The 17966-nt window shown below is 38.4% G+C and overlaps 1 protein-coding gene across 2 annotated transcripts in view; it reads left to right on the forward strand.

Moving 5' to 3' along the window:
- The window catches only part of LOC107041001 (tyrosine-protein phosphatase Lar), a 295087-nt gene that overhangs the window by 258612 nt on the left and 18509 nt on the right, over positions 1–17966 (forward strand). The window contains exons 6-13 of one of the 2 annotated variants that reach the window (XM_015261349.2): positions 71–253; positions 13048–13158; positions 13243–13518; positions 13608–13892; positions 14678–14683; positions 15167–15267; positions 15382–15711; positions 16695–16845. In XM_015261349.2, the coding sequence (XP_015116835.1) occupies positions 71–253; positions 13048–13158; positions 13243–13518; positions 13608–13892; positions 14678–14683; positions 15167–15267; positions 15382–15711; positions 16695–16845 (1443 nt within the window). The remainder of the gene's footprint in view (positions 1–70; positions 254–13047; positions 13159–13242; positions 13519–13607; positions 13893–14677; positions 14684–15166; positions 15268–15381; positions 15712–16694; positions 16846–17966) is intronic. The other variant, XM_015261350.2, reaches the window with a different exon arrangement.

Here is a 17966-nt window from a genome sequence, read left to right on the forward strand (position 1 = left end):
CCCCAGTACATCGATTGAAATAAATGAAACAGAAAAACTCATTTATATGTATTTTCACTTTATGTTGCAGCCGACAACTTGCCAGTTGGATTTCCACTAATCACTCAGGCCCCAACAACCAAGGTCGTGGAAATGGGCCACAACGCCTTGTTATCTTGCACAGCAGTTGGCTCACCGACCCCCATAATCTCCTGGATCCGCAACATGGTACCCATCAACACATCGAATCCTCGATACGTCGTCCTAGACTCCAGTAAGTAACTACCTCCATTCCATCAACATTTTTATCACCATCTTCTCCTCACATTCGTTTTTTTTCGCTATAACTCTGTGGCCCAGATGCAGCCCGTCATATTTTTCCAAAGTGCGTAAGTCACTGTCAGGTCCGGTTAAACGCGCCACTAGAGGGCTGAAGGGGGGGATACGGCGAGGGATATGCGGCCAGAGTTGATCGAGTGGTCACGCGATACGGCGAACATCCATCGTATCTATCTCGCTTAACACATGTATCTTCTCTGCCACAAACTGCTCCACAACTGTTCACCATCGTATTTTGTCCCTCAATGTTCGTTTATGGTGATCAACACGCTGTCTCGTATACCATTGCCAGCACCGAGCTCTTGTTACTTGTGGCAATGTTGACATCGAGAGCTGATCCTATGCCTCTCTCGATAATTACAAAAAATGATCAAGTGGATAAAGACGATGAGAATGCAACGATGGACGACGAGTTGATCGTTAATTGCGCTCTGTCGATTGGCTGCGATACTTACGCCCCATCCAATTGTATTAATGAACAATGATTGGACAATGGCGTGATCCCAGCCTCTCAAAATTCAACCGTGTCGCTATTAATAATTGAGCACACTCTAGTTCAAGCGTTTAAACAGTACAACGTTGCGCACTTTTCTACTCTAGTTCTATCGCTTGTTTCTCTCTCGCTCTTCACTCTTCAACCTGTGAAGTATGATACTCCATTTGTATACACTGGTCCATACCAGAATTGTCCAGTCCTATTAAACTTTCATCCAACCCCAGAACCCATTCATTTTAATCGCACGGATTCATACGAAAACAACAGGTTACACACTTAAATCTCATTTATTTGGGAGTATATGCTAATTTTCCACCTGGTTATGTTCAACAACCCTTTCCTCTCTCCTCACCACTCATCTGCACGAATAAATATTCATCGTTTCTCACTCCGAAACTGGGATTTCGATAATTTGTTTATTATCCTGGAAAATTTCATTATATTTATAATGCTTATTTGGTTATTATCGAGTGAATTACTCTTATTACCCTATATCCAGAAAATGCATTAACCTAATGCATCTGTTTTCCCGACAAACATTAATTCCCTTTTTCACCTTGTTTATCGATACTATCGGTGGCAATCGATAAGGCATCACGTTCGAAGTCATCACGTAATGGTTGGCACGACATGGGAAATGACACTGAGGGAGGGAAGAAAAAAAATGAAAAAAAGGTCATATATATGTGGAGTACGTGAGCATACTACGATGCATCTGAGTGAGTCTCTTCGCTCGTATTCCGTACAAGCGTTTCTCTATGGACCGCCTATAGGTGCAGTCGTCTCGTTCACCCTCTCCAGCGCCTCCACCCTGCACCCCCCCCCCCCCTCTTGCGGCCCATCGCATGTTCTACGTACCCAACTGAGCCCTCCCCCGTGTACTGATGGTACATGTACGTTAACATATACGCCACGGCAATTTTGCTGGAAATTGTCGTAAAGAAACGCGACGAGGAAACTCGTTCGGTAGTAAAGATGCAGTCGACTGGAAAGCCGATACGCGCGCGTGCGCTTTTATATCATGAAGGGAAAAAAATGAATTAAGAAATAAAAAACAGATGAGAACTGAAATTCAGTTTCAATGAAGGATACGGGGGGAAAAAAGTTGGAGACAAATTACCAAACAAATCGAGTAATCCTGGAACGGAATTTATTTCTAGGTCTTTTTCACCCTATATCAGGGAAAAAATGCGAAACGAATGGTGAATTTTTCTCCACTGGCTCTGGAAAGTTTCCTAAACGTGAGGGTAATTTGTCCTGAAATTGGAAAATTTACTCGGAATTCCATGAAAAATTAGCCCAGCTGGTGTGGTAACATTTCACTTTCGTCAGGAAATAATTTTTCCATCTAGAGATGTGATTTTTTTACCGAACGAATCGCGAAATATCCTTTGCAAAAAGTATTTTTTAGTGAATTACATTTCGCTAAAATTACATTTCCACAATTACCTTTTATATAATAAAATTCGAACTCTGTGTAGAGGGACGTAAAAAAAAGTATTCACTGTTGAAAATTTTCGTCTGAATTTCCCGTGTCAAAAGACGGAAATTTTTATCATGTTTAGTTTTCACTGAAATTTCAGGAACTAGGGAAAGGGCGCGCGCATGAAATGTAGGAGTTTCCAGTTACGCTCAGTCATCATCACAGATGGCTTCATTCGTAATGTTTTTTTCATATTTTCTTATTAGTTTCTCCATATTGGAAATGCAGTCCCTAAACGTATTCCAAACTTTTTCCACTAGGATGAAGATGACGACAGATTTGATACTCCACGGAATGAAAATGGAGAAATATTGGCATTTACATTGGTTATTGAAAGTGAAGATGAATAAAATTGAACAAAAAGATATTTTTTTCTAAAAATGAATATATCAAATTTTCTCATACTTATATATTATTTTTTTTAATAAAATAAAAACAAATAATATTTCTTTATATTGTTTTTCATATACAATAATAATATATATGTATACACACATAATTTTTTGAAATATTCTCTTATTATATATCAGGTATTTAATTTTAGGATGAAAATAATTCTAAATCAAGCACGGCGGAATACATTGCTGACAAAAAACGTTACATTCTTTTTTTAAAAGAGGAATCTTGTCATTGGAGAATCAAATATTCCATGAAAATTCGGAAAAATCGGAAAAATTAAGGGAAATTGAAAATTCATCTCCTTTTGTTTCTGAATATTCACGTTCTATTGAAAATTCAATCAAGGTGGAAAATTTCCGTGTCACTCCCGCTGAAAGCTCATGAATTTCCTTGAATTCTAGCTAAAACTGGAAATTTCATAACCATTTTTCCCCTAAATCGGATTCAATGTCGCTCTCATGAGATTTACTACCATATTTTCCATGAAATTTTGAAAAAATTTCTATCAGCGTGCGTCCCTCGAAGGAGTAATGAAAAATCGAGGATTGATCAAATTTTTATTGGAAGAAAGGACTGCATGAAAGGACAGAAATTTGACGACAAAAGTGCGCATTGTTGGGACTTCTATCAACACAAAAGTGTGTGGTAAAACTTGGATGGTTATTCGTTTTATTCCGCACGGTCGGGCTCTTAATAATTCAAAAGCTCTTCCCCCCCGTTCCTGTCCCCAATTCCATTCCCAACAACACCTTTGCAGTATAACTGTATGAAAACCCCCATGGTATAAGGTGAAAGGGTCGTTGACAAGCGTCTCACGCAGCACACTTTAACTCCATTCGCGTGTCTTCAACGGCCACGGAAAACTTGGTTGTCGTCTCTCCTTCTCCACTTTCCCTATTTCAACTTACATTCTCGCTTATTTGTTATCTCTGTTACACTCTCCTGTATACCCACTGTATCCCATCTTATAAAATATCTAGTGTAATGTATTGTAGAAAGGGATGGTATGTACTAATGTCACTGTTGTGCGTATGTTTTTACCCCTAGTACAGTGCAACGTGAGAAAACATAATGATGGAGGAGGATGTAAAGCGAGGAAAATGGGACAGGTGTATACACATTTTCTTTTTATGTTTCTTTTTTTCCTTATGCTTTGTGTTTCTACCTTTTTTTCTCGAGTTTTTCTTGAAGTTTACTTTTTTTAAAGGAGGGTTTACCTGGTAAAATGTAAGTTTCTGAGGAAAATTTGCAGCAACGTTCGAGAGTAGCTCCACCTGGCCATACCGGGCTCTCGGGGCTGGTCCATCTTCGTCTTTTATCCCGGGCCCCATGGGAGTTGTTTCAGGGCTTACGTGATATAATGCCGAAGCAAAAAGAGAAATTATATCATCGTTATATGGACAAGTGTGTTTTGCAATCCTACGGGAATGGAAACTCACGATTTTCATGGTATTACGACACAGCCATTATAGAGCTTTGATTCACATTGTCCTCCTCCATTAATTCTACTCTCAAATGGAAATGGAAATTTTTAGTGGAGAAACATTACATTGAACAAAATTCAACAAACAAACAAACAGAGATTTATGCTGGAATGAACACCATACACGGAAAAGAAGATTACCAATTTGGTAATCCCCTGAGTACCAAACTGGTATTTATATATGTTTATTTCTCAGAAGCAAAGGTTCTACGCACTGGTGTGAGAGAAAGAATGAGTTCTGCTGAAAAATTATATGTTCCACGGAAGAAATCTTATCTCCTGTTAAATCAATTTAGTTGTAGGCAATGAATAAAACTTCCACCAAAAAATTATATTTTTCGTAGTAGTGATTGTTCTCGTAAAACATTTATATGCCATTCGAGTAAATACATTAGTTCTCCAGAGGATTAGATCAGGCTCCGCTTTTATCAAGTGAATGTTCTTGAGTAGTGTATGTATTTTTCCAGTACACACTTATAACTTCAGTAGCGGAGCGGTAAAACGGTTTTGACTATTGCCAGATTTTGATGAATATCTCAGAATCTAAGGGAGATGACAAAATTTTGCCCATGACCTTTTCTATAGCATTCAATTCGCTCTACAAAAAAGATTATTACTAAAATTTCGTTATCTCCCTTAGATTCGGAGATATTCCGCAAAAACTCCATGGAATAACTGATAATTTTAAGAGACATCTGACATTTTTCTTTCGAAAACTGTGTTATTGGCAAAACTGAATAATTTATAGGGAAATTTTTTTCTCGGTAAGACTATTCTTTCTACGTCAACGGATTCCTTCTGTGGTATAAGGATTGGGTAATTGAAGTCCTTCATGATCGGGATAGATGTTTAGTTAGCTTCATCTGATTACTAATTTAGTAATCATCTTATTACAGTAATGAAACGACCTTAGGAGTTAAACAGAAGAGCGTCATGATGGTCATAAAGACCGAACGGGAGAGCTGAGAATCGATTATAAAGGTCAAATAATCATGAGAGTAAAATAAGAAAAGCTAAAGGGAAAAACGACGGTTATAGAGGTTTAACGTAAGAATGTGCAAAGTAGTTATGAGAGCCGAAAAGAAGAGTGGGACGGAACGAATGATGACGATCGAACGCAAAGATAAAACTCTTCCAACCATCTTGTTACACTTTCCCCTCTGACCCTTTGTTTTGCCGGTCTCCCATCCAACTTAAATCGTTTCCCTCCATATTCTCTCGTTTGACCTAATAACCGCTTGCTCTGTTCAACTCATGAGATCATTGCAATTCCGTAACAAAGTGATTACCAGGTTATCAGGTGATTACCAGTGGTTATCAGGTGATTAACAAATCGGTAATATTTTTTTTCCATGTAAGTTGTTCCTCAGTACTGACATGCACTGTTAAAAATTTTCGTCTGAATTTGTCATGCCAAATTCCGGCAATCTTGTCATTTAACAATCAAATATTCCATTAATTTTCTATTGAAATGATCTGGACATCAATAAAATACTTGATTTTTCAGTTCAATTATTCTGTGAAAATTGAAAAGTTCATTTCCCTGAAAAATTCAGGGAAAAATAGAAAATTTATGTCATTTTGTTTCTGAATATTCACGTTCCACTGAAAATTCATGAATTTCCGTTAATTGTACTTAAACCTTGAAATTTCATAACCGCTTTTTCCCTAAAGCCGATTCAATGTCACTCTCATGAGATTTACTATAATATCTTCCATGAAATTTCAAAAATTTCTAACAGTGTGTCATTGCATTCTTCAAATTCCGAAGACCTACTTTATAGTGTATTCGAACTCACGACCATTCAAGTGAATATCATAAAATTTCCTGTTATGAAAGATTCAATTTAGTACTGCAGTACCTCTTCAATGCTTCATTAAATTCTCGCCATTTGTAATGGAATGCAGATCAAGCTGTTCATTTATGTGAAGTGTCATTTGAAATGAAATTCAATAAATCACCGCCAGACAGCTTTCAACATTCCCATGTCTTCGTTATTTCCGTTGTATTAAAAATTAAACGTGCCTTGTGCATGCCCAAATGTCATGAGCAAACTCATTGAATACGAACGAGTTGAACTCCAGTGATATACCAAAATTCCGGTATCAGGAAAAATGAAAAAGTGAAAATTGACGGAAGTTATGTAACGGTAGAGTTTAGTACATGGATATTATATGCATATACCTGAGAGTCATTAAATTATATTTTCATTGCTCAAGCCCAAAAAGGGCTCTTTTACCGACGGTAGTTAAGCATGAGAAGTAGGTCTTTTTACCGTTGAGCAGTATAAAAGTGAGAAATGCACTACTTANCAACCGGGTGCCGAGTTCTCTACGTCTGAGTGCAGGCAGCGTCTATAAGAAATGTATAGTGCCTGAAGTGTATTTGGGCAAAAGGGTTAACGCTTCGTCAAGACTCGTAAAATCCTATCCATTAAGCTCTGGCCTAAAGTTTCCAAACAACCATGGCTAAAGGTGCAGGGGGGAGATGAGAGTGAAAGAGAGGGAGAGAGCGCACGATAGACTAGTTGGCTCAACACCTGCGGGACCTAAAATTCTCACCGTATCCCTCTGGCCTTTATTTCAACCCCTACATTCTCGTGCTTATGCTGTATGCGATACACTTCGGGAGCCTTTTCTTAGGTTCGTGTATACGTCGTTAGTAAGTGGATGGTGGATTCTCTCATGCGGGCTCTTAGGGACCATTAGACTATCCCCCGCACAGAGGAGTTGACTCCTGACGTACAATGTATAACGGGAATTCGAGTGAGTTACTGAGCCAACTCAATATCTTCTGCTCTCGCACAATAAGTTATTTGTCTAGGGTAAATACACTGAAAATGGTATCTGGGGATATCAATCTCGCAGGTAATTTAACAACCGTGCATAATTTTCAGTGTCGAACGAGAGGAAAATGTATATAGCATTGGATATATGGTTTCCACTTTTGTAACTGCTGGTAATGAATTTAATTGAAGAATTGCTCTTTCAGTGGACTCAATGGGAAGCAGGAGGATAGAAGTTAAAGATAAATATCCGTATATTGAGAGAAAATTTGGCAGCTTAGTGACATTTTATTGCACTCGACAGACAGCTCTTGCACGGAGAGAAATATTCAAGAAAAATTACGGAACATTTCACGTAATCCGCAAGCGAGAATCGTTTTCAGTGAATTTCTATAGGAATATAAGAGAATAAATCTGAAACGTTCAGTAAATTTTCGGGTCTGTCACCGAAAAAATATGAAAAAGTCACGTAATTTTTCTGGAAGTTGTAAAATCTAACAGAAACTTCAAGACTTATTATGCCTCAGAACATGAAAATTCTTGGATGTTTAAGAATTTTTACGAAAAGTTCCGAAAAAATTACGGAACGTGTTGTTAAAATCTCCCCCTCACTGTGATTCATGGCTAGCCGTGAGGCATCGGACGGATGAGTAATTTTTACGGAACAGATCGAAGAATTTACGTGACGATTGACACTTTTTATTGAATTTTACTTCGCTCCCAGATTACGTTTCGAAACGTAATTTTTACGTCTTTTTTCTGGTAATTTTTATTGAATATTTCTCTCCGTGTGGACGAAACAACACGAGCAGAAACCTCAAGTGTCAATTTTTTGCTTCCGAATGGAAGTTTTGTAATCGTTTTGTAATTTTGGCGATCTCCGAATTTGACCTCGAAAAGATGTAGAATGTCATAATAGGCGAAGATATAATGTTTTTATAAAACTACCGCCGCGCCTTTCATTATTGTTGATAATCCTTCATTATGCCATTTTTCCTGTCAGTTGCATATTCCTTTTTTCAATTAATTGTTTATAATCATTCTCGTTGCAAAAAGCAAAACGACCGATGAGAATCATACGTCCCAATTTATCAGATGTTAAATTTTCATATTAATGTAAATGATTCGCTCATATTCTAATTTCCATACACACGGAATAAGATTTTAATTATAATTACAATTCCTTCTAGAATACACTTTAAAGCGTCAATTTCTGGAATTCAATGTTTGTTGATACTCTTGTAAAAGTGCCTGCCCACACTGTTATCAACTTTAGTTAGTTCACGCGGTAATTCAGTTAACCTGTTGTTTATCTCAATAAATCCTCATAATAATTCTCATAATTTCACATTTGTACACGGAGAGAAATTTTTGATAAAAATTATCCTACCGTTCTATAAAAGTGAATCATGAGTCATCGTTTCCTTATTTCTATCCCGAAATTTAGTCAAAATTAATATATGATGATTAAATTTTATTCTACGTTAGAGAAATTTTATCCTGACGCATAATAAATTTTACCCTTCCAGTCTAATAATTTTTATGTGGATAACAACGCAAATTCTAGAACGGTTGGTAAATTTTACCCTACCGGTACAGTAATTTTTACTCTACCGGCACGGTAATTTTTATTTTTATCAGTATGAAATGTCTCTAATGTAGAATAAAATTTGATCCTCATATATTAATTTTTACTAAATTTCGGGATAGAAATGAGAAAACGATGACTCATGATGATACACTTTTATAGAACGGTAGGATAATTTTTATCAAAAATTTCTCTCCGTGTAGCGCATTGTCAACTATTTAACTCACTGAGGCAGCAGAGGTACACTGTTAGAAAAAAATTGAAATTTTCAAACAGCATTGAGATCAGAATTCCTCAACCTCTTTGAATTTTCAATGAAATTATAAAATATTTAACACTGAATTACGAGGAATTTTCAATTAATTGAAAATGGAAGAAGATATTTACCGGAATTTTCCTGATTTCTCTTCATTTTGATGCAATAATTGAACTGTAATTCATAGTTCTCATTCATTTTTCTATGAAATTCTGCATTCTTACTGATGAAATTCCTTGAAATTTCCGTAGAACTAAAATGTGATGACAGTTTCCGAAAAGTGTACCAGAAAATTCAGAATCCCAATCTGACGCGTTATCCAATTGCCAAAATTTAGAGACGTTGGATGTGATAACGAGCCAAAAATACTTACTTGAACCTCTGATATTTCTCGAAGACAAGGAAGGAATTTCCTTATCTTAAATGGTGCCCTCTCGTCCCAGACGTGGATAGATTTCTCCTCATGAACACCAGCTATACACGGAGGAGTTTCTTATCGTCAGCCATTTGTATTCTCAAAAAAAAATTTACGGACCACGTCTTCACCGGAGATAAAAAACCAAAGACAGGCCTGTCATCCTTCTCCCATTCTTCAATATTTTCATTTTTCCCCCCTGCCCTACGCACACGGAATAACGCGCTGCTCGATGATCCATAAAGCAAGCGGCAAATCGATTCGACGGGGATATAACTTTCATCGTTCCCGATTTTTACAGAATTTTTCAGGGCTCCCCCCCCCCCCCCGGGTGTAGATCTCCGTAACCCCCGGGACTATACTTTTAACGCCGTATTTCTTTACTCGGGGAATTTGTCTTCCTCCTCCTCCACTTACCTTCTTTCCTTCTTTTTTTTAGCTACTGAAGCGGCTGCGTCCGCATAATTTTCTGTGTGTCATCGCTTTCACCCCTCGTTTAAAGGGGGAAGTGGCTTGATCCGCTAATGGACCCGAGTGTAACCCCACCTGTCGCTTTACGTTTCAAGTTTCACTTTTCGCGTTTTTCATTAAAGAGGAAAAAAATGAATGGAGATGAATTAGCAAAGGAATTGAATATCACATGGGCTTTAAGACGTTGAGATAACATTCCTTAAATTCACCCGGTTGAGAAGAAATGAATTTTACGAATTGATTCTGTCATTCATTTCCCTATTACTAGTCGGCAGGCATATATATGGATCCTGGAATTTTGGGTAAATGGTGTGGTGTTACATCGTTATTTACAGCTTTTTGTTATTTTTATTTAATTTGCGTCATCAGTGAAAAATGAATAGAAGGTGAAAATGTAGAAATGTGGAACGAAAGACTCATGAAACATTTTTATGTAGCGGTAGGATAATTTTTGCCAAGCCTTTTTCTTCACTAGAATTCTGAGGCAGGCGTCCATTAGTGAAAGAAAGCAGCCCTCGGGAATAAACAATGCGATAAAATTTAAAAGCATAGTGCAGTGGCGGATAAACAGATATACGATCAAATCGAATATGAGAACACATGTAGATACAGAGGAAGTACGGAGAGAAGGAAACGCAGAGGACACAATTTTTTTTTCTACCCCACCGAAACGAATATGTACGAGAATACACCTTCAGTGTAAACATATTTTCTATTTGTATTCTATTTGAATGGAATCCATTGCCGTACCGACAGAGTTGGAAGTTTTTCCAACGAATCGAGCCCCCACTCCTGGCATCGACTCCATACATGCAGAATGGCATTTCCTATCGTACGTCTGGTTGGCACTGGGACAAGGGTACAGATGAAATAGAGGGGTGGGACAATATGTAAAAACATCGGATGTGTATCTCTGTATCCGTTAAAAGTGGTGGAAGAAAGGAGAAAACAGGAGGCAGGACCTCAAAGAACTCGTAAATTGTAACAACATTGTTTTTTCTATTTCTTGGTCCCATTAAATATCACGGAAAATATTTTCATGTTGCTTTATAAACATCAATTGAATTGAAAATACACACATTTTTACTGCCCGAGGTAAAAGTGATAGAGGCACTGCTCTCGTTCATATGCAACACCAATCGAGAAAATGGAAGAACTATAAACATATATCTATCCCCTATTTTCGTCTTTCACGATGCATATGGTGTTTTTCACTACACTCTTGTATTTATACTGGCTGAATTCCCGCAGTGGTTACCTCTCAGATACTAATCTCCATGAAATACCAGAAAGAGGAAGGAGGAAAGAAGAAAAAATGAAAAAAAATGGAAAAATGTGTCCCAAGCGGATAAAAAAGACTTTTTAGAAAATACGTATACTTATATGAAGAAAGATAGCACAAACACAGGGGTGGGAGACAAGGGTTGTGGATAATGGGAAAATGAAAAAGTTGAATTCTAACAGGGCAGTGCCACATACACCACCCCCTTCACGGGTTCGTGACTGGCGTTGTACCAGGACACGAAGGCAAGGAAAGGGATAAAAAAGAAACGAGTTCGTAAAAAAAAAGAATGTAAAAGGCGATGATCTCGCGTGTCGTTTATTCATTATTTATGAGTGGATTAAATGAGATGGACTTTCCTCTCAGCGACATTTTTTGCCTGCATTATTTTCTGCAACATTTCCTTTATATTTTCCCCACAGGATCACGTTTGTTCCACTCACAAATGGTGAGTTTTCGCCCGTCTGGAATTTCAAAACCCTACGTGGACGTCGTTTTCAGGCGCAGTATTACCGTGTCCCATTCATCCCACCTCTCTCTCTCTCTCTCTCTCTCCCTTTCTCGATGCAATCCTCGCGACAAGGGAATGAAAGAGTAGAGTGAGGAGGGACACAGGGGGTGTACAGCGTACCTCTCGCCGGAAAATTGTAGATGAGGCACGATTATGTATTCCGATCGCGGGCGATACCGACCCACTTCGCCTCGCACACGCCCTGTGATGGAGTGTTTTCTGCGCTCCAGAGAGCGCCGTTAGGCGATACCGAAATAGGAGGGGAGAGAGGTGAAAAAGACTGCTACGCTAACCCCAGCATGACCCCAACCCCCGTCGTACCTGACGCGAGGAAATAGTGATATCGGAAGATAAATAACAATCGTTTTACCTAGCACCAGCCATTAGTGTCTGTCGTAAATTAATTTTCACGCGACCCTATTTAATTCGAGATTTTTTTAACGGTTACATTTGACTGATTCATAGGAATAGATATTGATTATGTTAATGCGATAAATTTTTTAGGAAAGAATCTAGTTTTCACATTGTTTGTACAAATTGATATTTGATTTTCGAGTGAATACAAAATTCGAACAACTTCCCTGTTTGAACGACAAATATTACAATCACTCTCCAGTTTATTCAGTCGATATTTATCCAGAGCCAATATTACGCAAAGAGCAATCTAATTAATTTGTTTTTCCATCAAGTACCCTCAGAAATTCCAATAATTGATCAATCTTTTCTTTCATCAAGATTAACGTTCTCATAAAAACACACATTTTTTACATTCAAGAGAATAAAAAATGCCATTAACTGTCATTTTTTCTTTTTAATACCTTTTTTTGTTGTTTCTTAATAATAAAAGGGGAATCGAGAGGTCGACGTAGCAATGGTTGATGTCAGGGTTTCGCTTAAATTCGCGTGTTTTATCGACGAGCAGTGGGCGTAGTGCAATGTCAGTATAGGGTGAAAAACACCATCCTCCCTCCTCTGGTTTACCCAGCCCATTCCACCCATCGTATACCGACTCGTGTGTTTGTTTTAGGTCGGATAGACAGGGTGGAGGGTGAGCCCAGTAGAGCAAGGGAGTGAGTCTGTCTAACGGGAAAGGGAAGGGTGGTTGAGGTAAAAGGGGTCTAGGTACACTGAGTAGGTAAGCTGAATTATACCACGGAGTGACGCAGGCGAAGATAATCACACGCCTTGCAACAGCCAGTTCATCAGACACCGGGTATCGTGCAAGAGTTGATGATGCATCGGGCAAACGGGCACGAAATATCCTGACTGAGAGACAACCCTCTAAAACCCAATACAGAAAAGCCCTTATACACATATCCACTTCTGTTGCGCTCTATTTCACTCTCTCCCTCTCTTTCTCTCACCAGAAACGATTCCCCAGGAACTCTATTAGCGCTTGTGAAACGCGACTGAAAAGAGATGGTTTTCCATCGGTATATGAGAATGTACTGTGAATACACCAGTGCGAAAATCCACCTGTTTCAGACAGGCGCATTCCACTTGAGGTTTTTCAATTAACCCATTTCTATTTGATTTTTGAATTTCATTTTCTTATGCAGGTGCCCTGCAGATTGAAGCTTCGGAAGTGGAGGATCAGGGACAGTACGAGTGTGTTGCTAATAATACCGCTGGCACTGAGTACTCCGGAGCCATTCAGCTTTATGTCAGAGGTGAAGTGTTGTTCTTTAATGCTCTTTTTGTGGGTTTTTTAGCCGTTTTATCCCACGATAATAGGGGTTTTTTGGTGGTTTTAGTGAGGCGTCTCTCACCGAACTTTTCAATCCGTCCACCCGCCGTTAGTGAGGTAATGATGGGAGCATCACTCAATCTGACCTGCGTTGCTGTGGGCGCCCCAATGCCATATGTCAAGTGGAGAAAAGAGCCAGCTACCGATATGACTCCTGATGACAAACTTCCCATTGGCAAAAATGTACTCATGCTTTCGGATATTAAAGAGTCAGCGAATTACACTTGCATTGCTGCCAGCGATCTTGGAGTCATTGAGACTGTATCATCCGTTAGAGTTCAATGTGAGTATTGAATATGAAAATTAAATGAAAAATTGTGAGTTTTTTGGGGTAATTTATTTTGACAATCCTCTCTTCATTATTTTTTTCAGCCCTTCCTGGAGCACCTGAAAATGTTCAGGTCTCGGAGATTACAGCTACGTCTGTCAAACTCACGTGGTCCTATAAACGTCCTGATGAACTACAGTATTACGTCATTCAACATAAGCCCAAACAAGCCAATCAGGCATTCGCAGAGATATCTGGGATCACGACAATGTACTATCACATTAGGAATCTTAGCCCCTACACCGAATACGAGCTCTATGTAATCGCTGTTAATTCAATTGGACGGGGTCCCCGAAGTCACCCTGTATTTGTCACTACTGGTGAAACAAGTCAGTACTATATCATACTTCTCAATGTTTCTCAATACTTTTTAATACTTCTTCATAATGAAAAATTTAATATATTGTACATTTCATGAACCAAGTTAAACACTCCATCGGTCATCATTCATTTTCAGCAGGTCAAACTGTGTAGAGCCTTCGAGAGCTCCATCATGTTCACTTTTGTAATGGTTCTTTCATGTCATAGTCATTGCTCAATCACTAATATTCTTCATGTCATAATTTGGCCATTTTATTTAATTTTTTCACACGATGATCATCGTATCACTTTGAGGCAAAATCTTGAGGGAAACTTTGTCTTTTATTTTTCCATGCTGCCGTTCGTGCACGCATTTTCAATCTGTGTAAGTGACGAGGATATTTTCTTTACACTCATCACGAGTTCTTGTAGCATTGCACTTTGATGTTTAGTTTTTTGCACTCTCTTCAAGCTCAGTGTGACACTTTGTGTCATTTGCAGGCTGACTTTGTTGAGAGTTTACATTTATCCATGTGATAAAATGAGTGACGTTCACAGATTGTAGTTGATTCAAACAAGAGAAAATCGTATCTCAGGTATTTCAAAGGAGACGATGAAAACTGTTCATTTAATGACTTTCGAGTTATTGATTTGCGAATTACTCCATTGCCAATTGTTTCTGTTGCTCTCAACATTTCATCGACCTTTAATTGTCTTTATCTCCGCTGAAATACTGAGAAAAAATTTTCCAGTGTTACAATTTTTCGAAAATACTAAACGACAATTTTCCCTCTAGCGGAATCAACGAATGGAGGTTCTAGTAAGTTTAAAAAGAAATCTAATAAGTGTGTCCAAGTAGTTACACCGTCCACTCTCAAAACTTTTCCATTTCCGCCGTCGTCATCCGCACCCTGAACAGCACATTAAATCACTAGTAGACTCTAGAGTATTTATAGTTGGTAGCAGCACTCACAGTGTAGTGGTTTTCCATCCAACACCATTCAATAATTTTATGTTTGACATTTAAACTCCGAAACATCATGTACATAATTGCACTTTTGTGTTCATTTGCTTTACTATTTCATTCATTTATTCCATTCCTTAATCTTGTTAATAATGTAATCTTCGTTCGAAAGCGCACGTCACGTACTAGTACGTGACTAATTGGATTTGTTGATTTTATTTTTTCCACCAGTTTATTTAGAGGTTTCGGCGTTTGCAATTTTTGATTAATTAGCATCGATCAAAAGTTCTCGCTAATGAAACTTCATCTGAAGAATGAATGAATTTTTCTTCTTTTCAGGACCGGGTTCAGCACCGCGTAAACTTCAAGTTCGCCCGCTGAGTTCAAGTACCATGATTATACAGTGGGAAGAACCGGAAACGCCAAATGGCCAAGTGACGGTAATAAAACCGAAAAAAAGTTTTTACCCCCTTGAAAAATCATAAAAAATAATTAACCGTCACGAGAGGAGAAGGAAAACGTACTTGACACAGAATCGTTTTATTTCATTTCAGGGCTACAAGGTTTATTATACGACTGATTCCAATCAGCCAATGGCCTCGTGGCATTCACAAGTTGTGAATAATAATCAATTGACCACGATATCTGAACTCATACCCCACACAATGTACACAATACGCGTACAGGCACTCACTAGCGTTGGTCCCGGACCACTGAGCCAGCCGATACAAATAAAGACGCAACAAGGGGTGCCAAGCCAGCCGGAAAATCTTTCGGTGGTCGATATTGGGGAAACCTCGGTGACGCTCCGTTGGAGCAAGCCAGCTCATAGCGCTGAAAATATTCTCAGTTATGAGCTATACTGGAACGACACTTACGCCAAGGTACAAACTGTCATGCTGTATTGGAAAAGTCATTACTCAAATCGTAAAATAATACATTCACTGCAATATCTCTGAATGGTTCATTGCTAATTGAATTAACTATCTAGCTTTCGACCACTCAGCTGGATATAGACGGTTTTATAACTTTGTAAAGCGAATTTTGAGAAGTCAAGCGTCAGCTTTTTCCATCAACGTCAATAGTCATACAACGTCTAAATGACAACTCTCGTAAGAAAATGAAATTCATATTTCAAAGTTCATTAATGAGTGAAGTCAATATTTTTGGCTTTGCGACATAGAGCAGCTGCATCACTGCTGAAATGATGGTGCCATCAAAAGTTTACTACAATTTAATGAACTGTGATACGTGAATTTCCCATATCCTAACATTAAATTGGATTCTGAATCAAATTATTTATGAATGAAACTCAATTACCAAGGAGAATTTAATGACATCGAGAATCGTTTAAATCCAATAATTTTCGGGAATTCTGATTGTCGCATAAAATTTAACCCTAGTCTGATCACCAAACGCGACCCTGTGACTCTGGCCACCTCCGCGGGGATTCCCCGCCGTGTTATTTAGCCTCTAGCGTTGCCGAATTCACTCTACGCTGCCCGGGCGCATTTAGCGAGTTTCCGGCAACGTCGCGTCATGGGCAATTCATTTAACATGGGAAAAAATCATTCATCTGTTCGAAATAATTTGTTCTCTTTAAGAAATTCGGGAGACATGTTGTTCTAAACACTACTATAATTCTTGAGACACTTCAATTGATAAAGTCAAATTTTTTAAATTTTTCCGTTTAGCCAGTCAATTGGAATTTAAGAAAACCGACGCGGTGCGGGGTTTCCCTCATATGGTGACCAATCTAGGGTTAAATCAATCTTCTGCTTCAGTTTTCAAATTACGTATGAGCAGATTATTGTTGGCGATTAAAGAAAATCTCAATTAACAGGAAACTTATGTCTTTCTCAACTAGGAGAAGCATCATCGCAGAATACCAGTGACGGAGAACTACACTCTCACCGGTCTGTACCCGAACACACTCTACTACGTATGGCTGGCAGCTAGGAGCCAAAGGGGCGAGGGTGCAACTACTATACCGTATGAAGTTCGCACCAAGCAGTACGGTAAGCAAAGTGAACTCCGAAACACTCATAAAAGCAGCGAGGAGTGCCACAAGTAGGATAGTTGTTTTCGATGTGCATTAACCACCGAGTACCGAGTTTCTGGTCATATTAATTGATCGATAATGTACTTATGGTAGTGATGACACGAATTACAACTAGTGGCACAGCAGGTAGGAACAACGTAAAACATTCGCTAGGCGCTCCCGCAAGTAGCGTAAGCTAAGGAGTATGACCCGATTACATCTATTGAAATCATTTTTCGTTACAACGATAATTGGTGAAGTCTAAATATCTGATGAAATTGTTTAATTTTTCTATTTTATTTGAGTTGATACATTCGGAAATAGATAATTGAGGAATTACTAAGGCGAAATAGAGAATACGACAGTGTGGGAGAGTGAGAATGACTGCATGCGTTGCAAAAAAGCCGTTTTTGGATGCCACTATATATATTTATCTATATATATAAACGTATATATCATACATATAAATTGCACTAAGCACTGCATTGATATATGTGTGCATTTTGAAGCACCTCTATTTTCATTCTTGATAATTCTATTGTTTAAGACATCTATTAAGTTTAGTTTGAAGTCGTTCCCTCGAACGATGATTTTTTTAATACTTCATTCAGAAATAATAGCTCTTTATCTGAGCCGAGATGAGAATGATGAGATACTCTTAAACTGTTTTTTTTTTTTTCAAGAACTCATTTTTCTCTTGACTCTTGTTCTCTATTAATAATGAATTCTTAGACTGTTCAAGGAGTTTGTACTTATATACGTTATATAATCCATTAATCCTGGAATCTATCGATTTTCGTCTGTAACCCTGCAGCCACTGACGATCCTTATCTAGAGCAAAAGTTCACTGTTGAAAATTCATAATGGGGATAAGCCAGAGTGTCAGTTGTAGCTCCTATTATAAATACAAGCCTGTTGAAGCTAGTTTGTAGATTTTTAACTTGGGTGAAATAAAAGTTGAGAATTGAGGTTTTGGCTAATCTTTATTGCAAATCTCGAGGTGAATTTTTTTTCGGACTATCAGTGGCTGGAGTTGCCCCAGTTTGTTCCTTCTTCTCTCCTTGTTTTTGTGTGCCCCTTCCTCCCCCCCCCCCCCCC

Source organism: Diachasma alloeum, unplaced genomic scaffold (assembly GCF_001412515.2).
Source record: "Diachasma alloeum isolate Michigan unplaced genomic scaffold, Dall2.0 Dall_scaffold_00353, whole genome shotgun sequence".
Lineage (NCBI taxonomy): Eukaryota > Metazoa > Arthropoda > Insecta > Hymenoptera > Braconidae > Diachasma > Diachasma alloeum.